The following is a 23864-nucleotide window of genomic DNA, read 5'->3' on the forward strand; positions in this document are numbered from 1 at the left end:
ACAGCATTGCTGATGGAGAGTAAGAAGTCATGCACATATGGGATGCCTGGGTGGCTCAGTTGGTTACGCATCTGACTCTCGATTTTGGCTCAGGTCATGATCTCACGGTTCGTGAGATCGAGCCCTGCTTCGGGCTCTGTGCTGACAATGGGGAGCCTGCTTGGGATTCTCTCTCTCCGTCTCTCTTGGCCTCTCCCTCACACGTGCTCCTTCTCTCTCTCTCTCTCTCTCATGATAAATGAACTTTTTTTTTTAAATAAAAAGTCACACCCATCTTATCTTACCAGCATTGGAAATGTATGGTTATTACACTTGCAAATTTGTATGTTTTAAAAAGGCAACCTTCATCTGCTCTCCCCTACTTTTTTCTTTTTGGAAGGCCATCATGTAGCAGTTGATTGAAACAGTGAACTCCAGAGTCACACAGACCTGGAAACCAGGTGGAAACCTTTGTTGCTTGGAGCCGTGTGACTTCAGGGACCAGCAACTTAAAGAGTTAAGGCTCGATGCTTTGCTCAGACGTTCATGGCACTGACCTCCCAGAGTTGTCCAGATTAAATGAAGTCTTGCGAGAAAAGCTCTAGTTTAGGGTCTAGCACATAGTATGTACTCAAAAATTATTATTTTCTTCGAGGTTAGCCCTTTTTTGTATGATTAGCCATTGCTTTCTTTTTATTTCCTTTTTAATTTAATTTGAGTGTAGTTGGCAAACCGTTACATTAGTTCCAGGTGTACAAGAGCCACTGTTTTTCTTTGCCACAAATTTGCTAATGTCCCTGGCACAGGATTTCTACTAGGGTCTGTTGTCTTTTTTTTTTAAATCAGCTTTTCTCTTGAGCTATTTAAGCGACATTTAAAGAGTTTTTAAAACATTTTCTTATTCTCTTATTCACCTTTTAGTTTTATGGCATCTTTTTGTCGTGGAAATCAAATACTTTTTGTCACATGTATTGACCTTTTGTGATGACTCATTGCGAATGTGTTACAATCCTCACTGACAATGTAGCAGGATTCTGCACGGAGGGTGAGGGTCGGAGGGTCGTGACCCCGAGGCTTTTCTTTCCAGGAAGCAACTTTATTCCTGCCAGCATATTCCTGCGGGCACCCAGGCTCAGTTGGTTTCATACCCAAAGAACTGAGTCCCCCACGGGAGGGGGGGTGGTCTGATTAAGTGGTCTCATGTTACAAGGTCCTGAGGAGGGGTGTTTTCAAGTGGCCTTGAGATTTCTTTCCTTAGGGAGGGGACCCTACCACAGTAAAATCTCAATTTTGTAAATATTTATAAAAGATATCAGAGCAGACAGGTACTGCTCCCCACGGAGCTCACCTACTTACCTACCTGGATTTTTCTCTGCATTTACAGACTTTCTGACCAATTGGGCCTTTCGATTCACCTCTTCTCATTTAAACTTAAGGGCTCTCCACAACACAGGGCATTGGTGTGAGGTTAATTAATTATTTGCATTTTTTTAAAAAAAGTCTAGTGTTCCAAATGTGCTGACTTTTTCTGTGATAAGTGGCTGTTACTAGTAAAACATCTAGGAAGTATTTAAAAAAAAAAACACTGCTGATTGACAGCTGCCTTTAGGTAAAGGCATGTTTTATCTATGAATGTGAAATCAACTGCTTTTGAGTGATCATTTTGAGAACATCTATTTGGATGTTTTTCCATTGATACCTGATTTTATTACTAAAATAATGTTAAAACTGTCAAATATGGGCACTTAAAAAAAAACTTGCAAATATAATTTGTAAACTTCGTAAAAATCTTCCCAAAAGAAAAGATTTGATGGGCTTCTACCTGTTCACATATTGAAAGTATAAGGTTGCAAAATTTTGGTTTGCAAAAGCAAACGATTTTCAAGAGGATAAACAGATTGTTAACATTTAGACTTCAACCAGGAATCTGCACAGTTAGTATGTGAATGAAAACCAAGTGTCAAGGTTTAGTCAATACAAACAATGATGCCTTTATCTATTTTAAATTTTTCTTTTTTTTTTTCAACGTTTTTATTTATTTTTGGGACAGAGAGAGACAGAGCATGAATGGGGGAGGGGCAGAGAGAGAGGGAGACACAGAATCGGAAGCAGGCTCCAGGTTCTGAGCCGTCAGCGCAGAGCCCGACGCGGGGCTCGAACTCACGGAGCGCGAGATCGTGACCTGGCTGAAGTCGGACGCTTAACCAACTGCGCCACCCAGGCGCCCCAACCTTTATCTATTTTAATCAACCCATTTCCTGAGAAGCATGTCCTTATGACAGCTATCAACCCCAATTTAGAAATAAACTGAACTTGGGGTGCCTGGGTGGCTTAGTAGGTTGAGCACTGGATTTCAGCTCAGGTCATGATCTCACAATCCCTGGGACTCTGTGCTGACAACTCAGAGCCTGGAGCCTGCTTCAGATTCTAAAATTTCTTTTTTTAGTTTTGGAAATTTTTATGTTCTATAGCGTTTATAATATGTTACTATTTAGCACATTAGCACATATAACTTCATATGGATACCAGAGACGCACGCTCAAAAACTCTCTTGATGGGTGTCCTACCGAAAAGGTTTGGAAACCACTGGCTTTAAGAACCTTTAACCTCCGGTCTTGCTTTTAGTCAATTTCCAAGGCGACGTCCCAAATTTGAAACTGCTCTTGAGCGCGCGCGCGAACACACACACACACACACACACACACACACACACACACACACCACGAATACTGCGCCAACCAACCCAGGCGAACGAACCGAGCCTCAATCGAGGACGCGTTCTGCAAACACCTTCACCAGCCCCGGCGCCAGCCTCCCCCGCGAGGCCAAGTGCGCTCCGGCCCGGGCACGAGGACCGCGGGGGAGGCTGGGGCTCCTCCCGCGGACAACACGCGGAGCCCTGCAATCCGGGTCGGCTCTGAGTCACCCGCCGGAAGCCTCGCCCGAGATCTCAGCGGCCGGGAAGCGCGCAGCCGGCCAGAGGAGCAGCCGCAGCAGGAGCAGGAACGGCCCAGGTACCGGGGCTGGGAGGCGCGCGGGGCCCCGGTTCCCCCCCCTCCCCCGGCGCGGGTCCCCCCGACTGGAGCGCGGCGGCGCGGGACCCGGGCGGGGAGGGAGGGAGGCGGGCGGGCAGGAGAAGGGGTAGGAGAGGACTGGGGAGGGGGGGCTGCCGGCGCGGCCCGATCGCACCGGGCGGCCGCGGGGTCGCCGCGTGGGGCGCTAAGGTGAGCGTCGGCGAGGCGGGCCGTGGCACCAGCGCGGGAGCGCCGCGCGCAGACGCGCCCGGGGTAGGAGGGGGTCCCCGGGGTGGGAGTGACTCCGGGCCGCCTGACGCCACCGGGCCGCGATTTGCCAGCAGGAGCGGGAGGCCGGTGCCCCAAGCCTGGGGTGCTGTTGCGGGAGAAGGCGCGGCGGGAGCCCCTGCGAGGGTGCGTGGGAACCGCCGCAGGGGTGCAGCAGGGACACCCGGGCGCCCGGGGCAGCCGGGCCTGGAGTTTCATGGAGCCTGGGGCCAGCTCCGGGGAGGTGCTGGGTCAGCGCCACCTCCCGGGGGAATGCCTGCGGGCTCCGCGGTCCCTCCCGCCTCCTCTCTGCCTCCTCGCTCCTGCCGGGCTTCCCTCCTTCCTTCTTGTTTTCTGGTTTTCTGCCGTAGCCTTTGTCTTTCTTGTTACCTGTTTTCTTCCATATTCTTTGTCTTTCTTCCACATCTTTCTTTTTCTATTAAAATTTTTTTAAATGTTTATTTAGTTTTGAGAGAGAGAGAGAGAGGCAGAGGAGACAGGGGGAGACACAGTTCGAGTAGGCTCCAGGGCCCCAGCTGTCAGCACAGAGCCCAACTGCGGGCCTGGAACCCAGGGACCTGTGAGATCATGACCTGAGCTGAAGTCTGACGCTCAGCCAACTGAACCACCCAGGCGCCCCCTTTCACATCTTTCACCTGTTCTTTGGCTGCTCTTCCTCAACTTGAGAAAATGCTTCCTTGCCTGTTTCCACCTCATCTGCAGCCACAGTACTTAATTTAATGGACTCCCCACTTCCCAGGTGCTCCCCAGCTGCCTTCCCACTCCTTGCCTCCCTCCCCCTGTGCTGCCTTCCTGTCCTGTTTCCCTGGGCCCCCAGTCGCACCCTCCCAGGTCTCCCGGGGCATCCCTGACTGTTGTCGTCCTCCTGTCTGACTCCTTTTTCTACCTGCAAACTCTGGCAATTCTTAAAAACTGGGTGAGTTTCTTCTCCTATGCCTTCTCTGTATGTCCTAAGTAATTTCTTCCCATTCGCCTAGAATCTTGGGCAGTCTGAGCGCTGATGGCTCCAATCTCTCGCTCTGGGACGTGTGGCCGTCTTCAGTATGGTGCGTTCCACACATCCGACTCGGGATGGATCACCTTTTTCATTCCATTTGGCTCCTCATACAAATTTCCGATGGTTCGTGGTTCACCCTAAGCATAAATTAGCTGCAAGTTCGTTAAAAGATAAACTGAGACATATTAAAAAGTTACGTTTAGGGGTGCCAGGGTGGCACAGTCGGTTAAGCGTCCGACTTCAGCCAGGTCACGATCTCGCGGTCCGTGAGTTCGAGCCCTGCGTCAGGCTCTGGGCTGATGGCTCGGAGCCTGGAGCCTGTTTCAGATTCTGTGTCTCCCTCTCTCTCTGCCCCTCCCCCGTTCATGCTCTGTCTCTCTCTGTCCCAAAAATAAATAAAAAAACGTTGAAAAAAAAATAAAATAAAAAAAAGTTACGTTTAGGGGTGCCAGGGTGGCTCAGACGGTTGAAGGTCCCACTCTTGATTTCGGTTCAAGTCGTGATCTCGTGTCCTGTGTTCAAGCCCCATGTCCGGCTCTACGCTGACATTGTGGAACATGCTTGGGATTCTCTCTCCCTCTCTCTCCGCCTCTCCCCTGCTCCAGTATGTGCTTGCACCCTCTCTCTCTCTCTCTCTCTCTCTCAAAATAAGTAAATAAGTATTTTCTAAAAAAAAAAAGTGTATTTGAGCAAGATTAATTTGGATGGGGCAGCATCCAATCTAGCAGGTGGAAAGGAGCTCTGAGGAGCTGTGCAAAAGCAAAGATTTATAAGCAGAAGGGATTGGGAACGAGGAAGTTACACGGGGAAGACATATCGCAAAAGCCCCGTTCCCCTAGGGGATGGCAGGGGTCTGTCAGGTCGTTGACCTCACTGGAGCTGGTCAGGCAGCTCCCGACTGACTGGTTTAAGATTCCGATTCTGGGAGAGCCAGAATGTAATTAGGTTAAGTCTCCGGATCTGGGGCTGAGCATAAGCAACTCCACGTGGGGCCTGTGCTCTTGTTTCTAACCAGCCTGGGCGTAGGCCCTGACCCTTCCTGCTCCCTGTCCCTCGTATGATCAGTCACCCAGCCTGGCAATGCCACCTTCCGCTCTCTGGGGCTCGCGTTTCCTGGTGGTTGGCAGCGGCTGGTCTGTGGCCGGGGTGGGTGGGCAGCTTCCCCAGGCTCAGCGGTGGGCCACTGCAGTTTCCTAAAACCCGGGGCACGCCTGTACGACATTCGTTTAAATACCATACCTGGCTTTTCCAGTGCAAACTTCTTGCCCCAGCACACCCTGCCTGTCACCCAAGACCCCCTCCCTGGGCCCCACGTGCACGAACCATGCACCTGCTGCCGTCTTTCCCCCAGCCAGCCCCACCCCCGGCTGCGGCCTCAGCGGTCACCTCCCCTGTCACGGCCTCACAGAGACCCCTGCCCAGCCCCTTAGAGCCAGCTACTCCGCACCTTCTCCTGAGCTTCTAGAGAGAATTCATTCCACTTCTCCCTGGGCTTCCTTAGCACTTTGTAAAATATCCGGTTTCAGAGCACACAGCTGGCTTGAGACCACACGTTTCTGTGTGTGTGTGTGTGTGTGTGTGTGTGTGTGTGTGTCCCTAGGGTGGGAGCTCCCGGTCGGGAATTATGGCATCTACTGCTCGTTCTCCTCTCTAAACCACATAAGGAAAGTTCTGCATAAATGCTGTTTGCCTCAATCCACTTTTGGACGTGTCTGTGGGGAGGTGGAGGGAGCGAGGGGATCACAGGCATTCAGGGTCCCCCGGCGGGGGGGGGGGGGAGAGCGACGCCTCGTACTTGCTGCCCAATCTGCTACTCTTACTGTGAGCCTTGAGGACAGTCTTTAATTGCCCTGACCCTGTTCATCAAAGAAAAACTAGCTTAATGCCCACTTATGTTACAGCCTGGAAATCTTTCCACATTGTTGTGTTTTTATGACACAACACTGAACTCCGTGGTGGCACTGGTACCCAGAGGTGTCGTGGCATGTTGTATTGAAATTCAGTCCTTTTCATGTTTATTGGGCAGGTTCCACTCTGGTTGAAGTCCAGCCCTCTCAAAGGCTTAATAGACACCTGAGGTTGGGGCACCGAGAGCCAGCGGGGGAAAGAATCATTCGGTTCTCCTGTTCCAGCTCCTGCCTCTTCACCGCTGTGACCTGGGACCCGCCCCGGAGGTGCTCTTGCGGTGAGTGTGCACCCAGTGAGTCATTGCCGTGGGGCAGACACTGATGGTGAATACTCTGCTGGTGACCAGCACCTGATGGCGTGCAAGTGAAGGAAGAGGAAAGGTGGAAGAAACCAGAAGCAGGCATTTGCCATTAAGTGCAGTTAAAACATAAAGTTGGGATTGCTGTGATATCCTAGTTCACTCCTTTGCCTGTTCAGGCCGGACCACACGCACACACACACACACACACACACGCACTCACACTCACCAGCCTACACTTATGCTCAGGTAGGATCACATCCACATTCCTGTTTACCAAAGGCTCTCCTCCTTTGGGTCTCTTCAGCGCCACCTTCTTTGGCGGCCCAGTGCTGTGAAGGTCGCCTATCCCTTTGGCTTCTAGCTGTTTATTTTCTGAAAAGTCCTCAAATTTGAGGTGAGGGAATGTGGGGCCGGGAGTGGCCTGCAGGGAGGCTGGGCCCTGATCTGTTGTGGGACTCGCCTGCTGCAGACACGTCGGTTTCCCCAAGTCTGCAGCCCTGGGGTTCAAGCTGTGCAGCTGAAGGTTCTGGAGAGGCTTCCAGAGGAAGGAAACTTTCACTTCTGTCCTCTAATGACCTGATAAGTATAGCATACTGCCATGCAAGCTGTGTTATTATTGTATTCTCTTGGTTGATGTTTTAAAAATGTCTTTCTTTTTTTTAAAATTTATTTAATTATTTTGAGAGAGAGAGAGAGAGAGAGAGAGAGAGAGAGAGAGAGAGAATCCCAAGCAGGCCCTGCCTTGTCAGCACAGAGCCTCATGCAGGGTTGGAACTCACAAAATTGCGAGATCATGACCTGAGCTGAAATCAAGGCTTGGATGCCTAACCAACTGAGCTACCCAGGCACCCTGCTAATTCCATTTTTTAAATATTTATTTATTTTTGAGAGAGAGAGAAAGAAAGAGAGAATGAACAGGGGAAGGGCAGACAAAGAGGGAGACACAGAATCCAAAGCAGGCTCCAGGTTCTGAGCAGTCAGCACAGTGCCTGACATGGGGCTCGAACTCAGGAAGTGTGAGATTATGATCTGAACTGAAGTCGGACACTTAACTGACTGAGCCACCCAGGAGCCCCTTGATAATTCCATTTTTAAAGGAATGCCTTCTAGGGATTGAGAAAGACTGACTGTCTTGGGTTTAAAACAGGAAAGAGGCTTTTAAAAAATACAATAAAACCTCAGTTTGTGAGCATAATTCATTCTGGAAACATGCATGTAATCCAAAGCGTTTGTATATCAAAGTGAATTTCCTCAGGAGAAATAACGGAAACTCAGATGATTCATTGCATAACCCAAAAATATTCATATAAAAATTATTATAATGCTGTAATATAATATTAAACCATAAAGAGAGTAGAAAATAGAAAGAAAAATGAACAAATTAACCTGCACTTACCTTTGAAAACCTACATGGCTGGTGTGAGGAAAGCAAGAGAAAGGAGGGTTATTGCGTAGGACGGCTCTCAATAAACTCTTGCCATTTACTGTATTTAACGTAACTGGCAATAAGGCAGCAGAGGAACGGGTCTGTATCTGCAGGCAGCCTGACCTAGAATGAAGCAAAGCATTCCTAAAGCTTGTATGGAAAAGCAAAGGACTGTCCATAGGTGCTTTGAAGTGACAAAAAATATACCAGTGCCAGTTGTGGGCACCTCCCAACGTTCTGAAAATCACTGATTTCTGCCAGATGCCGTTGCCTGAGCATGGGAGACGATCACCCACAATCCCGCAGAGAGAGAGAGAGAGAGAGAGAGAGAGAGAGAGAGAAAGGAACCATTGGCTCAGTGTGATCATGTGACATTCAGCATCATGTACTACTCGAATTGCAAGACATCACTCATTTATCAAGTCGAAATGTACTGGAAATGTTTGCTCATCTTGCGGAACACTCGCAGAACAAGTTCCTCGCAATCCAAGGTCTTACTGTATTTTTATCCCAACAGAGCAGGGAAACAATTTACAGTGACCCATTGTTTAAAGTAAATGCTCTAAGGAAAGGGAGAGAAGGCAGAAAGGCAGGAAGGAGTAAGCTGGGATGAAGGTCAAGGCTGGCTTGGTCAGGCTGGACTCCGATTTGGTGCTTCTGACTCAGAGTGTTCACCTAATGACTTGAGATTTAGATTCATATTTTGTTTCCCTGCGTATGGGCTCTGTTGCTGGGTGCTTGCCACGCCCCCCAATTTCAAACCAGATATGGTCCATGGAAAATAGTGTGTCTTTTGGAGTCTTGCTGATTCAGAGTGAATTTTCTGTCTTCCCAGTAGCTCCTATTTTAGGTCAGATCATCCTAAACCCACCCTTAAAATGTTGTGAAATCCATCCAGTTGATCTGTGTCTTTTTCTCTCTCTCTCTCTCTGCCCCTCCCCCACCACACTCTGTCTCTCTCTGTCTCTCAAAAATAAATAAACATTAAAAAAAATTTTAAAAAAGGGGGGGCGCCTGGGTGGCTCAGTCGGTTAAGCATCCGACTTCGGCTCAGGTCATGATCTCACAGTTTGTGGGTTTGAGCCCCGCATCCGGTTCTGTGCTGACAGCTCAGAACCTGGAGCCTGCTTCGGATTCTGTGTCTCCCTCTCTCTCTGCCCCTCCCTGCTCATGCTCTGTCTCTCTGTCTCTAAAAAATAAATAAATGTAAAAAACTTTTTTTTAAAAATTAAAAAAAAAAGGGGGAGCACCTGGGTGGCTCAGTCGGTTGTGTCCGACACGTGAGGTCATGATCTCACGGTCCTTGAGTTCAAGCCCTGCATCGGGCTCTGTGCTGACGGCTCAGAGCCTGGAGCCTCTTCAGATTCTGTGTCTTTCTCTCTGCCCCTCCCCTGCTCACACTCTGTCTCTCTCTGTCTCTCAAAAATAAATAAACGTTAAAAAAAAATAAAAAGAAATCCATCCAGTTGATTTCACACAACATGGTGACAGAAATGTATTTATTTACAAAGATTTATTTATCTTTATTTTTTAAAATGTATTCTGATGGAGAGAGAGAGAGAGGGAGAGGCAGCGAGAGAAGGAGAGAATCCCAGTAGGGCTCCATGCTGTCAGCGCAAAGCCCTGCACGGGGCTTGAACTCACAAACTGTGAGATCGTGACCTGAGCCGAAATCCAGAGTCAAAGGCTTCACTGACGGAACCCCCCAGGCTCCTACCAAGACTTATTTATAACAGAACACTGTTTATAGATTCTACTAGAGAGACCAAACTGAGGGAGAACTTGTAAGCAGTAAGGGGTTTGTGTAATGATGAATTCAGGCTCTGGGTTGAGATCGCAGGTTCCGACCCAGATTGCTTGATGACCGTCTGTGGGATCTGGAAGAGGCTCATGGCCGTCGCCCAGGCTCCCTGGCTCTAGGGTTGGTCAACTGTAGTGACCTCAGGTATTGTTGGGATTAAGAGATTCCCGTAAAACCTGAGAACCTGGCACTGAGACGCGTTGGCCTTTGTGACACGAAGGGAGGGAGTCGTCAGGTCCCGAAGGGACTCTGAGCCCCTGCCGTGGTCCTGTTGCTGAGGGTGGCATTCATCCTTCAGCCCTGCGATTGGCTGCTTTGTGACTAAACCAGGGTATTAGTGTCTTATTAATGCTGTAACGCCTTACCCTAAATTTACTGCCTGAACACAGTAAAATTTATTATTTTACAGCTCTAGAGGTCACAAGTCCATAATAGGCCTACAGAGGGGCGCCTGGGTGACTCAGTTGGTTAAGTGTCTGAGTCCTGACTTCGGCTCAGGTCATGACGTCACGGGTTGGTGAGATGGGGCCCGCGTTGGGCTCTTTGCTGACAGCGTGGAGCCTGCTTGGGAGTCTCTCTCCCCTCTGTGCCCCTCCTGGCTTGTGCTTTCACGCTCTAAACAGACACACAGACAGACAGACAGACATAAGAAATTACATCAATATAGGTCCGCAGAGCTTCATGTTTTCCTGGAGGCTCTAGGGCAGAATTGTTTCCTGGCCTCTTGCAGCTCCTACAGGCTGCCTGCATTCCATGCTCCATGGCCTCGTGTCCTTTCTGGCCTTTGCTTCTCTTGTGTCATCTCCTTCTCTGTCTCTCACCTCCTGCCTTCCTCTTGTAAGGGCCCTGTAGTTACACCGGATAATGCAGGAAATCTCCCCATCTCACGATCCTTGGTTCAGTCCATCACATCTGCAAGGTCCCTAATGCCATGGAAGATGACGAAGGGCTGGGAGATACCATGTGGATGGGTGTGGGGGCGCGGATATTCTGCTGACCACACCCAGTGGCCTCTGATGGGCTCTTGTGACTAGATGACCTAACATCTAGGTCATCTAGTGGGCTGGGCTGATGTGCCTCCGTGTTGTGCTTTTTTTGGTGCAGACCTTTCCTGATGGATGATCTCTGTGAAGCCAATGGCAGTTTTGCCATCAACTTATTAAAAATGTTGGGTAAAGAGGACAGCTCGAGAAACGTGTTCTGCTCCCCTCTGAGCATCTCGTCTGCCCTGGCCATGGTCTTCATGGGGGCCAAAGGAAACACTGCCACCCAGATGTCCCAGGTATGCCTGCCTGTCGCAAAGGAAGAGCGGTGGGCTGCTTCTTTGCTTCCTGATGCTTTCTTCATACCTCACCGCAGCTGATGGCCGCCAGTGTGGCTGGTCGGTGGCGAGGGGCACCGTGGTGAGGGAAAGAGAGCAGACATGGGCAGAAATGGGAATTATTTAAGACCCACCGTCTACCCTTAGCGTTTACAGGAGAAATCAAGTCATTATGTCATTCGCACTGGATAGGGGCATCAATATGTTACAGCAAACTTTGATAAGTAGGATAAGCTATAATTCCGTCCCCCAAGAAGTCCGAGGATTTCAACTTTGTTATATTTTAAATTTTTTCTAATGTTTTGTATCAGATTGAATTGTAGCCGTGTGAATCAACTTTCTGTTACATGGGTTCTTTCTAAGAGTGTATGATTGTGCGTGCACAAGTGCAAGATGAAAGTAACACAAACATGGACGTCTACCTCCGGAATTATTTAGAGGGAATATAGAATCTGATTGGTCTGAACTGGGTTCTGTGGGATCTGAGCTGCAAACCAAGTAGTGGCAAACACTTGAGGGGAATAGTCTTTAACCTCTTTGTACCTTAAGTTTCTTCGACAACCTTGTGAGTGTCCCAGAACATTGCCAATGCACACCGCTTTCCCATTAATAGCAGGGGTGCGCGGGCACTCTCTGGAAGTGCTCACTGGAGGAGGGGGGCTTTGGACCCGGGCCCTTGGGAGACAGAGGAACGACTTGACTTGGAAGTCACAGTCTGGTCTGGAGAACTTCTGTGAAGTTGCTGATGAAGTATTTTCTGTTGATTTCTGCTCATTCTTGTATTCCCTGGGTCGTGCTGGATTCATTCCAGCTACTATTTGTTCTGTTCTGATTCCCTCCTGAGTTATCATACCTGCCTTTCTTATTTATTTTTTTTATTAAAAAAATTCTTCTTTAATGTTTGTTTATTTTTGAGAGAGAGAGACAGAGCATGAGCAGGGGAGGTGCAGAGAGAGAGGGAGACACAGAATCCGAAGCAGGCTCCAGGCTCTGGGCTGTCAGCATAGAGTCCAACGTGGGGCTCGAATTCACGAACCTTGAGATCATGACCGGAGCCAAAGTCGGAGGGTTAACCGGCTGAGCCCCCCAGGCCCCATCACACCCACGTTTCTAAGTGGAGAAATCTACCAGGGCAGTGGTTCACACCTAGGGGCGATTTTGCCTTCCAGGGGATGTTCACCACTGTCTGGGCAGCTTGGTTGTCCTAAATGAGAGGTGCTACTGACATCTAGTGGGTAGAGGCCAGAAATGCTGCAAAATACCTTACACAGAGCAGCAACCAAGTATCTGGCCCCAAAAGTCAGTAGTGCCCAGGTGAAAAAGGACTGTGTGAGGATTAAATCAAACTCCTTTCAAGATAGGATCCTTTGTGATTTTCAGTGCAGGCGTTTGTGTGGAGATTGCTCTTTGGGGGACCAAGATGGCGGCAGTGTTACAAGTTTGTGCCCTTGTTTTCTCTTACCAGGCTCTTTGTTTGAACGGAAGTGGAGATATTCACCAAGGTTTCCAGGCACTTCTCACGGAGGTGAACAAACCTGGCACTCAGTACATGCTCAGAACTGCCAACAGACTGTTTGGAGAGAAGACGTGTGACTTCTTTCCAGTAAGTTGTACTTGCACATCGAAGTTAAAGAAATTGAAAATAAAATAGAAACTACGAAAGAACAGAGATAAAGTATAATTCTCTTGCCTTGTAAATGTGCTCAGAATTGTACTTCTGTAATTGTAATTTTGAATTTTATGTTTGCCTCTGAACTATGTCCTTTTGTAAAGTTATTTTCGATAGATTCCTTCCGGATGTCAAACTCAGTATGTCCGTCCTCCTGCATCCCCATTGACTCCTCTCTTCGGTGACCACACTGTCTTGTGTGCCTACACACCTATCCCCAGTCTCACCCCTGGTTGTTAGGCTGTCCCCTGGTCTCTCAAGGCCTCTTACCTTTGTCCCCTCTTCTGAATCGCCACCACCACTGCCTGGGTGCGGACTCTCACTGTATCTTCTGCACCATTATTTTAATTCTTCCCTATGGAACTCTCCAAGTCCTGCTGGGTTCTTCCACATTCCTGACAGAGTAGTCTTTCTAAAATGAAAATTGGCTCATAAAACAGGTTTTTAAATCCGTGTGGTGCTTGTTTTCTGAAGCATGTAATTCCCAAGTTCCTTAGTCCAGGAAAAGCCTGCCATAATGCGGTAAGTGAGGTCCAAAAAATTATGCCGCACACCATGCAGATTGACGCTACCTCAGATTAATGAAGTGATCTAGGCAAACCTGGCCATCTTACTGGCTGGCAGTTCTATGGATTCTTCTGTGAGACTCAGATACCTCCCTGCCCTGGCTGCTGTTGGGTGCTACCCCATGGAAGTTGCCTGCTCTGGACTTGAGTATCATTGGAGAGAATTCTGGGTCTTCTAGGACAAGCACCGATGATCCCAGGAATCCCCTAGTTGGTGTTCATTGTTGAATGTTGGCCTGATCTTTGCGTATTGTCGTTGGGGAATACTGGGGACACAGGGAGCTGCCTTCCCCTTTCCTCAGTTGCTTGGCTTCTCTTTCTCTCTACGTTTTCTTTCTTCTGTAGAAGCTAAAATAGTTGAGAACAGGAGATGGGCGGAGGATGGGAGCCAATTGCAGGCACATTATATCTGAAACCAAGTTTTTGTGAGGTGAGTTATCTTTGGGTTTTCATGTACTGGGTACAGGCTCTTCCTGAGCTGACCTTACCTTACAGCAGTTCTGTGCATGCCTGCCGCCATCCGTGTTCTCGAAGCGTTTGTAACCGTCTGTGTGTGGATGTGGTTTCTCCCAGCCGACGGTGAGCCGCTTCAGGTCCGATGTCTTGTCGTTCCCCTGATGTCCGCCAGCTGGCACAGGGTGAGGCGTGGAGCCGGTGGTCCACACATTTTTGTCAACTGCGTGAACGAGTCTTAAGATGCAGGATGGTCCGTGCAGGAATTTATGCTGGAAATATGCTAAGAGGAAAAAATGTGTTCACCCTCGTGGGCACTTTGCTGAACAGGGTGAACGCGGTGTCCTGTGTTTGCAGGCCTTTAGGGAGTCCTGCGAGAAGTTCTACCAGGCACAACTGGAGGAGTTGTCCTTCGCAGAGGACACCGAAGAATGCAGGAGACACATAAACGACTGGGTGACAGAAAAGACCGAAGGTGAGAGATTTTCACCGCAGTGCACCTGGCATTTTGCAGGAAAGAGAGTGAGATTGGCGGGGTTGTGGCCTCCATGGTGTTGCCCCGCCTCTCCCTCCCCCTGGGGGCCCCGCAACCAGTGACCTTCTTGTGTGTGTTTGCCAGATTTCCAGGCCAGCAATGCAATTCTGATAGTTTTCTTGGGTTTATGAGATCACGAAGTGGTGATTGCTAAAAAATACGTGAACCTAGTGTAAGGATCTCAGACCTTCTCCCCGCTGGACTGTGCTGGAAAATTGCCGAAAATTGCTTCCTCCTTGGGGCCCCGTTAATCTTCCTTCTGGGGAGGGGGAGACCCTTGCCTTGCCCTGAGGGTAGAGTGACATTCCGTGTAGGTGGCAGCTGAGATAGGGCAACGTTTCACGTTTCACGTGATCTCCCTGTGGTAGTGAGCATAGCTCGTTTTTCTGCATTCCTCCCCTCCCTGGCTGATGTGACTGTGGCTGAGTTTGCTTTCAGAGCGCGACCTTTTCTCACTTTACTGCAGACTCTGGAGGTGCAGTCCCCACGGAGCCCACAGAGCTCTGAGTACAGAGCTCAGTCTTTCTGGTGTGTGCCCAGCGCATGTGAGGCGGCAGCCATGATTACACTGAAAGCCAATGAAATAATGACCGTCGGAAGGGCAGAGCGTTTCACATTTTCCTACGTTGTATGTGCAGTGGTCTCTTGCTCTCCAGTTGATCCAGCAGTAATGGGTCACGAGGGGAAGCTGGAAGGTTCTCCATACGCTACTCTCCTTACACCACTCACTTCCCCTTCGTCACATTGACCATCAATATGTTTCCCCCAAATACCAGAGCCAGAGGGGGCATTGGGGTTCACTTTGTCCCCGGTCTCATTGGATAACTCGGTTTGGGCCCCTGTATTGCACCCCTTAATTCCTTTACCCCATGCATGCCTTCAGGAAGACTGCTTTCACCCATTTTCAGGTCTGTATTCCTTCATCCTTTGGAAGCTTCTCCCCACCTAAATGAGATTTGAAGGTTGGCCTAGAGCAGTGATTCTCAGAATCAGCCCCTGGGTACCATCTGCCAAAGGCTGAAGATACTTGGGTTGTTACAGTTGGGTTAATGCTGTTTGGCTTAACATCCCACAATGCACAGGACACTCCCCACCACAAAGAATTATCTGGCTTTACGTGCTAGTAGCGGCATGGTTGAAAAATTATGGCGCCATGGCTGGGAAGCTTACCGTCAGACTCAGGGCTCTTGGGTTATTTTCTCAGCTCAGCCACTTGCCACCTGTGGGTCTTTGGCACAGATGTCAGGCAAATGCTCTGGCCTGAATTTCTCGATCTATACTGTGAGGGTAAAACGATAGTCGGCCTGCCTGCTTCAAGATTGTTGTTTAAGGACGAGCAATACCCTGTGTATGTGCACAGCACTGCAGTGCGTCGCCCTGTCCCTCAGGTGGCCAGGAAGACAGGATTCCGGCCTGGCTGTCAACCAAGCCAGGCTTCGTATGTCAAGAGGATTGTGGGAAACAATGTTTATTCCCCTCCCCTCTCCCCGCAATAGCGATCAAGTTCTCTCGTATTCTTTGCAGGTAAGATTTCAGAGATACTGGGTCCTGGGACAGTTGACCCACTGACGAAGCTGGTTCTCGTGAATGCCATCTATTTCAAAGGAAAGTGGAACGAGCAATTTGACAGAAAGCACACAAGGGGAATGCCCTTTAAAACCAACCAGGTAAGGAAATATATTTTCAGGTGTACTACGACTTAAAATAATACGCCGGGAAAGATTGTGATTGAATGGAAAAAAATAATGTATCTCATACTATATTTCTGAATGAATTTCATGCCCCCTTGTATCTTTTATTGGACAGGGAAAGAGAAAAGCTGAAATCATTTTTATATTGACAGTTTTGTGTTTGCCTCCTTTGTCAGACTGATTCTTCTGTCTTGGGTCATATTAATTTGGATTGAAAGAAAATTTCTTCTGACCCTTGGAGTTATGTTTGTGTTGGACCGTCACCGTCTCTATTTACATAGACACCTTCTTGCAATATCAGTGAGAACTATGCCTGTGTGTTGCCTTATAATCAGAGCCATACAATTCCGAACACAAGGAAAAAAGAATGTTAGCAGATGTTCAGGCTGATTTTGTCTTTATTATTTTTTGGACCTTCTTAAAAAGAAAAATTGTATATGTTTACGGTGTGTGAGATGATTTTGATATACGCATTATAGTGAAAAAAGTGCCACAGTCAAGCTAAGTAACATACACTTCCCTCACATGGTTACCGTATTATTTTTGTGATGAGAGCACCTGAAACCTACTCTCTTAGCAAATTTCCAGCATTCCCTACAGTATTATTAACTGCAGCCACCATGCCGCATATCAGATCTTCAGACTGAAAGCCTAACTTAAAAAATTTTTTTGGCCGTATTCCCTTTTGAGCCTGATAATGTCTGGCTGTCAGGAGCAATTAGCTGAAAATTTGACGTGCATCCACTTGGTGATAGCACATTGCACACAGATTTGAAAGTCTGGAATACATTTGATGCGAGCTTTAGAAGAGGTGGACACTGAAAATCTTGTCAAGGTCCCTCTCCAAGAAAACCAAAGCCATAAAGCCAATTATATAAGTGAGCAACTTTCCAGAATAAAAATATAACTCTCTGTGGCCTCTATATCTTTTCTAACCACATCCTTCAACCCCCAAACCTGAATATTAGTTAATCCTCCCCTTAACTTGGATAAATAATTCTTAATTATAAGGTCACTGGGAGTGCTCCTCTAATGCATCTTCCCAGAAGAGAAAAACACGGCTTCTTCCAAAAATAACGTAGGGTTTTATGTTTCTGTCTCTCTATTTGCCAATTTTATCCTCTCTCGCCTGGTAATATTTGACCTGCTGGGACAAGAGCGTGTTGTATTCAATACTAATATGTAATAAAGAAGATCTTCCATCTATCAGCATAATGCACAGAAATCATAATCCTGTTATACGTACCTAGGGGTTCTGCAAATTAGATTTCCCTTATTTTGGTAAGCTGTGCTCCTTTTTTTCAGTAGTCTGATTTAAATTTCCTATTTTCATTAGGAGAAAAAGACCGTGCAGATGATGTTTAAGCAAGCTAAATTTAGAATGGGCTATGTGGACGAGGTGCCCATGCAGGTCCTGGAGCTGCCCTACGCGGGGAAGGAGATGTGCCTGGTCGTTCTGCTGCCAGATGACAACACCGATCTCGCCGTGGTAAGGAAGCCCTTGCCAGTGGGCCTGAGCGTCCATGCAGGCAGCCGGCGCTCATGTCTTTATGTCCGTCGACCAGATAGCATTTGAGGAATTTCCAGTGTAGGGTTATGAGGAGTGGCCGAACATCATCTCAGGTCTTGGGTGGACATGTGTTGGCCTTTCTGTTGAGTATCTACCTAGGAATGGAATGGTTGGTGAGGACACATTCTGATGAAGCTAAGAAGAGAGAGTTCCAGAAGAGCCCTGTTCTCTATTCTGAAGGGAGGGGCTGGTTGAGGTCTCAATAATTTTTTTTTAATTTTTTAAATTAATGTTTTTTATTAGAGGGAGAGAGAGTGCAAGCAGGGGAGAGGGGCAGAGGGAGAGAGAGAGAATCTCGAGCAGACTCTGGGCTTAGCGCAGAGCCCAGAGCGGAGCTCGATACCACAGCCCCGGGATCATGACCTGAGCCGAAACCACGAGTCGGATGCTCAACTGACTGAGCCACCCAGGCGCCCCGGAGGTCCCAATAATTACTGAACAAAAGGACTAGAAAAGGAGGAGGATTGATCTGGGCAGTGTTTCTCAAACATTAATGTGCATAGGAATCTCCTGGGGATCTTGCTAAAATGCAGATTTTGACTCGGGGGGGGGGGGGGGCATGGCCTGAGATCTTGCATTTCTAACAAGATTCCTGATGTCCCCGATGCTGCTGGTCAAGGACCGCACTTTGAGTAGCAAGCGTCTCAAGGACAGGCGAAGAATTTCCCTTGGCCGGGAGGAGAGGGACGTCTTCCCATGAGAGAAAAGGAACACAGTTCAGGATGGGAGAAAGTCAATTTGTAAGGAGGTGCGGGACCAGTCGCGAGCGTGTTATCTAGCTCTCCGGGGTTGGGGAAAGGCTTCCTTTCTAACACTTGCTGATTCCCGTGGCGTCTGTCACGGATGAGATCTGTCGTGGCCGCGTAAGGAGAGAATTAGGAGAGTCTGGGAAACAGAGCTGATGTCCAGACAGCCATCACTGGAGAGGGGCACTCACCTGGGCTCCAGGTGGTGAAGAGAAGGGGGACAAGCTCTGCCCACCTCCGCTGCCAGGCCCACGCGGAGATGCCAGGGCCCAGCCCCGCTGCACACACAGCCAGGGGCCAACACCACAGAGGAAACCCTGCAGCCAGCCAGTCTCACTCTCTTCTCCTCTGTTTCTTTTTTCATCGTGGACAAACAGAATGAGTGATGAGGCTGGAGGTTTGGAAACGAACCCCAGGGCAGGCAAGAAGACAAACACGAATGCCAGAAGCAACGGTCTTGAACTCTCCGTTTCTGCGCTCCCCTTCCCCAGAAGCCGCGTCTCCCTTCCTGTTCAGATCGTCCCCGGTTTCCCCCTCTTTGACCCGTCAGAGTTCCGACCCAAGCTCTGTCTCTTTTTTGTCCGACCGTCTCTCTCGTTCACAGTAGTGTGCATCGCACGAGTACAATCGATTGGTCATGAGAGCTTTCTAAACGAAAACATATTTGAAGTGAGTTTAGTACGGATAGTTAAAAAAACCCCACACACCTCCCCTGTTTCAAGTGTTTCTTTTTTTGTTTTAGCTGTTTTCCTCTTATATCCATAGAACAGGGAAAAAGATGAGAATTTGAGGGGAAATCTTGGTGTGTTTACAAGAGGAAAATGTCTGTCGATTGTCTTGGGCCAGAACTCATGGCATCGGGGAGGGGAACTGAGTGGGGACATGGGCACCAGGCTGTTGTGTTTACATTTGAAGATTTGACTCCTCATTATTTCAGGTGGAAGAAACACTTACATACGAGAAGTTCAGAGCCTGGACAAATCCGGAAAAGATGACTGAGGAAAAAGTTCAGGTTTTCCTTCCCCGATTGAAGCTGGCGGAGAGTTACGACTTGGAGTCTTTTCTTCGAGGTTTAGGTATGACCGATGCGTTTGAGGAAGCCAAGGCAGACTTTTCGGGAATGTCAGCAAAGAAGAATGTGCCTGTGTCCAAGGTCGCGCACAAGTGCTTCGTAGAGGTCAATGAGGAGGGCACAGAGGCGGCCGCGGCCACGGCCGTGGTCAGGAATGCCCGGTGCTGCAGAATCGAACCAAGATTTTGTGCAGACCACCCTTTCCTTTTCTTCATCATGCACCACGGCACCAACAGCATCTTGTTCTGCGGCCGGTTCTCTTCTCCGTAAGGAGGGGCGGTTCCCGTGTGCACACGTCTTCCCTTCTGCCCACCTGGCTTTAAGCAGATTCCTTGTGACCCAATTGGTACGGTGCTCTGAATGCCAAAATAAAGTGCGTGCACCCGGGAAGTGTGTGAACGTCCTTACCGAATATTCCCCAGTCACTGGGAAAACTGAGGCGTCAGGTGTGTGACATTTGGGTCTGAGAAGGCCATGCTTATTCTGGAGGGTTCGGGGAGCTCCTCTTCCTCAGTGACTCTGCCCACATCTGCTTATCGGAGGACGGCCCGCTCCTCTCAGTCTGCTCTCGCTGTTTGTGGGTGTTAAGGATTCCCAAACCAGCCCTCCGTACGCTTTCCTGTCCTTCAGTGACCTCGAACCTCTGCCCACCTTCGCTGCCGGGCCCACGTGGAGATGCCAGGGCCCAGCCCCGCTGCACACACAGCCAGGGGCCAACACCACAGAGGAAACCCTGCAGCCAGCCAGTCTCAGATAAGCAGCCGAGATGAAGTGTCTCTCCCCCAACGTCACACAGACCACCCTGTGGTCTCGCACAGTCCCTCACGAAGGCAACACCTTCAGATCTTCTTGCCATAACCCTTCAGGCCTGAGCTCGGAGGCAGAGCTCTGACTGTGCCGTGTGGTCCTCTCCGTTCTGAAGCACCGTCCCTGCCTCTCCCTGCCCCACAGGGACCTTCGCAGGAAGCACCTGCCAGGAGCAGAGTCCCTCTAGTTCATCACCTGTGCTCACATGTGTCTCCAGCACATCTAGCTTACAAACGGGCCTCCCTGCAGTATTCTTTTGACTCAAAAAATAAATTTGTATTATGGTAGCAATTTGGAAGCTGTTGAAAAGTCCCAAAGAAAACTGGAGTCACCCATAATCACCACTGTTAAATCAGCACTGTTAAATCACGATGAGTGACATATATCCTTCCCTGTTCTGTGTATGCAAATGCAAATTTAGAAACGTCTTAGCACAAGTTAATCATCTGCTTTGGTAGCTGTTCCTACCCTTACTTGGTATAAACTTTCCTCAGGATAATTATGTCATCAATTTCATGGGTCCTATTCTAAGGCTCTATTTTCTTCTATTGGATCTGCTTTTAGACAATTTAGATAACTGAAATGATTTATGTTGTATACCGTACTCTTATGTGAACATACTAAATATTTGCTCACATCCTTCATATTTTAGAAGAAATGTTCCTAAAAAGTACTGTCAAGATAAAAGCTGGGCACATTTTGAGACTTCTTCCAAATTAGTCTCCAGAATGCCGTAAGGATTTATAACCCCCCGTTCATCACCATTTACACTACCACTAGCTGTGGATGGCCATTTTCTCTTCCTTTTTTTAAAATGATTCGTTATTCCTGACTTCTGTTTTGGATTCACAGTTCACAGTTACTGTAATGTGAACCATCCATATTATAGTTCTTACTTAACGATTCATCAAGCTAGAATATGTTCTCTGTTAGGTCACATTCATTTTAGGGGCTATACTTTCCAAAGAAGACTCGGTTGAAAGTTAATCCACGGGACTAGAAGGCCTGCATCTTTTAGTTTTAACCTCATTTACACCTCTAATTTAAAAGAATCTGCAACCTTTATTGAGGTACAATTTACACAGAATAAACTTTACATATTTACAATGTACAGGTTGATAGGTTTTGACACATGTAGGTACCCATGAAACCGAACCAATGAACAAATGGCCAGGTACCAGGCCAGGGGAGGCCTGTCAGGCAGTCCTCTAAGGTCTCCACACTGACAGTCCCTATGACTGGGCCAGGAGGTGACTTAGGGAGACTCGCCAACTTTTACCCAGACCTCCTTGCTTTCCAAATAAAGCGGAGTAGGGGTCAGGTTGAGATCCTTCTTCTGTCCCCAGAGGGGACAGAAGCAGGATGTCAAGGTCAGAGGTCAGTGGCCTCAAATCTCTGGGCAGGGGTTAGCTTGGGAGTTCTCTCTAGTAAAGTGGAAATGTTCTATACAGCTGATGTTCCATATAGCTGAAACCCGGCCCAGATGGGGTCTCAAAACTGCAGAGGTCCTCGGAGGGCCCCTCTGTGTCCCAAGCATAACACCCAGGAACTAACATGAAAAGTGATGATGAGAACAGGATCCAACTCCATAGAGTTGTTGAGAGAACTTACTGGGCATGTAAAGAGGTCGGAACCATGCCTGGCATAGTATTCTGGACACAGCATATAATTGGTGACTCATTATTAGACAAGTCTCACTTGCATTTTTGTGCATCTAAAAAGCAATAATTAGAAATGTAGTTAATTTTGCACTAAAAAATATAGTGTTCTCAGTAATAATAATTAATTCGAGATAAGTAAGGCTGTTACAATGAAAATTAAGAAATGCTAGAGAGGGGCGCCTGGGTGGCTCAGTCAGTTGAGCATCTGAGTTAGGCTCGGGTCATGATATTGCTGTCGGTGAGCTCGAGCCCCGTGTCGGGTTCTGTGCTGACAGCTCAGAGCCTGCAGCCTGCTTCCCTGTCTCTCTGCCCCTCCCATGCTCGTTCTCTCTTTTCTCTCTCTCTCTCTCTTTCTCTCTCTATCTCAAAAATAAATAAATATTTTTAAAAATGCTATAGAAAGTCATTAGAGATGACCAAAAGAAATGGAGAGATTTCATACCATGAATAGAAAGACCTTGAGTTGAAAAGTCATCAGTTTTCCCTCACTTGTCCTGTGTGATTCTAATCCAAATTCCAGCAATGTTTTCTGTGGAACTTGACGAGTACATTGAAAGATTTATATGAATAAGCAAAGGGCCAAAAATACCCAGCACCCTCCTGCAGAAAGAGATCAAGTTGCAGAGCACCGCTGTACCAGATATTGTAGCTTATGATAAAGTTTTAATAATTCCGTGTGGTGTTTACACGGGGATAGACAAAGAGATTAATGGTACAGAATAGAGCTCGAAAGCATATTCACATATGAAAATGGAAATGGGATAGAACTGGCATTAGAGGGCAATAGGGAAATGCCAACCCAAGATAATGTGCTGGGACAACTTCCTTATATAAAAGAAAACAAAATTGATTACTGAGCGATTAAATACCAAAATACGAAAACCAAATTTTGTGAGCTTTTCAAGAAAACATAGCAGAATATTTCATGACTCTCAGGAAGGGATAGATTTCTTAAACAATATACAAAAGCAACAATTAAGGCAAACAACTGACAAAATCAGCTACAATAAAACATGTACTTTAGGGGCACCGGGGTGGTTCAATCGGTTAAGCATCTGACTCTTGATCTAAGTTGAGGTCTTGATCTCACGGTCGTGGGTTCAAGCCCCTCACTGGGTTCCACTAGGTGTGAAGCCTACTTAAAAAAATGTACTTTAAAATACATCGTAAAAATTATAAAAAACATAGGCTCAAACCAGGAGATGATAGTGTAACACATTTAAAAGATATTAAAAGCGAAATACCAAAATAAATTACTTTTCATGAAAGAATCTAAGAAAATGGTAAGCCAATGGAAAAATGGGTAAAGACTTGAAGCGCTATGGTCACAAAGGAGAAAACAGAAAAGGTCAATAAACATATGAAAAGATGCTCAATGTCATTAATGAAAGAAAGCAAATTAAAATAGGAATTAGAGGTCAGAGGGAGGTGGGGCCATGGAGGAAAGGCAGAGAGTTGTAATGTTTTTGGCTTTTGAAGATGGAGGAGAGGGGACCGAGCCAAAGAATGTAGATGGAGAAGCTGAAGAAGACAGGGAAATGGTTTCTGCCCTAGAGCCTCCAGAGAGGAGCATATAGCCCCACAGGTACCCTGGTTCTAGCCCACTGAGACCTACCTGCCTTGGACTTCCGACCAGCAGAACTGTGACATAGTGAATTCGTGTTTCAGATCTTGCAGTTTGTAATAATTTATCACAGCATCAGCAAGAAATCAATAAAGTATTCAATACTGTTGCTTTTCTTTTGCAAATGACAGAAACACATTTCTGTCTAACTTAAGAAAAAAGTAATTTATTATCCCATGTCAAGCTTAGAAAAGTACCTGAGGAATAACTAGGACCGTGGACTCATTTGGCTTAGGCTCACTCCCCATCTCTGGCTTTGTTGTTTTTCTTAAGTGTCAGCTTCCTTTTCTTTCCCCACGGAACTCGAGGTGGATATTCACCCCTCTAACCACCAACCATTGTCTTGGATTGGCCATTTTGTAACTTACTTATCCTAGAACGAACAACAAGGCCAAAGGGGCTAGGATGTACCGACATCCTGCCTCCCTGGGAAAC

General features: G+C 47.7%; 1 protein-coding gene across 4 annotated transcripts; it reads left to right on the plus strand.

Annotated features, from left to right (window-relative positions):
• Positions 1-2669: 2669 nt before the first annotated feature.
• LOC122470845 (serpin B8) lies at positions 2670-23538 on the plus strand. 4 transcript variants are annotated; one of them, XM_043559053.1, is made up of 8 exons: positions 2670-2993; positions 6411-6463; positions 10819-10996; positions 12501-12638; positions 14081-14198; positions 15783-15925; positions 17286-17438; positions 19203-23538. In XM_043559053.1, exons 3-8 carry the CDS (start codon positions 10829-10831, stop codon positions 19605-19607), a joined length of 1125 nt encoding a protein of 374 aa, XP_043414988.1. In that variant the 5' UTR covers positions 2670-2993; positions 6411-6463; positions 10819-10828; the 3' UTR covers positions 19608-23538. The 4 variants fall into 4 exon arrangements, with proteins under 4 accessions (XP_043414988.1, XP_043414987.1, XP_043414989.1 ...); XM_043559052.1 differs by having other exon boundaries at positions 2706-2993; positions 6305-6463; XM_043559054.1 differs by lacking the exons at positions 2670-2993; positions 6411-6463; positions 10819-10996 and adding an exon at positions 13616-13700 and having other exon boundaries at positions 12525-12638.
• The last annotated feature ends 326 nt before the right edge of the window (positions 23539-23864 follow it).

This window comes from Prionailurus bengalensis, chromosome D3 (genome assembly GCF_016509475.1).
Source record: "Prionailurus bengalensis isolate Pbe53 chromosome D3, Fcat_Pben_1.1_paternal_pri, whole genome shotgun sequence".
Taxonomy (NCBI): Eukaryota; Metazoa; Chordata; class Mammalia; order Carnivora; family Felidae; genus Prionailurus; species Prionailurus bengalensis.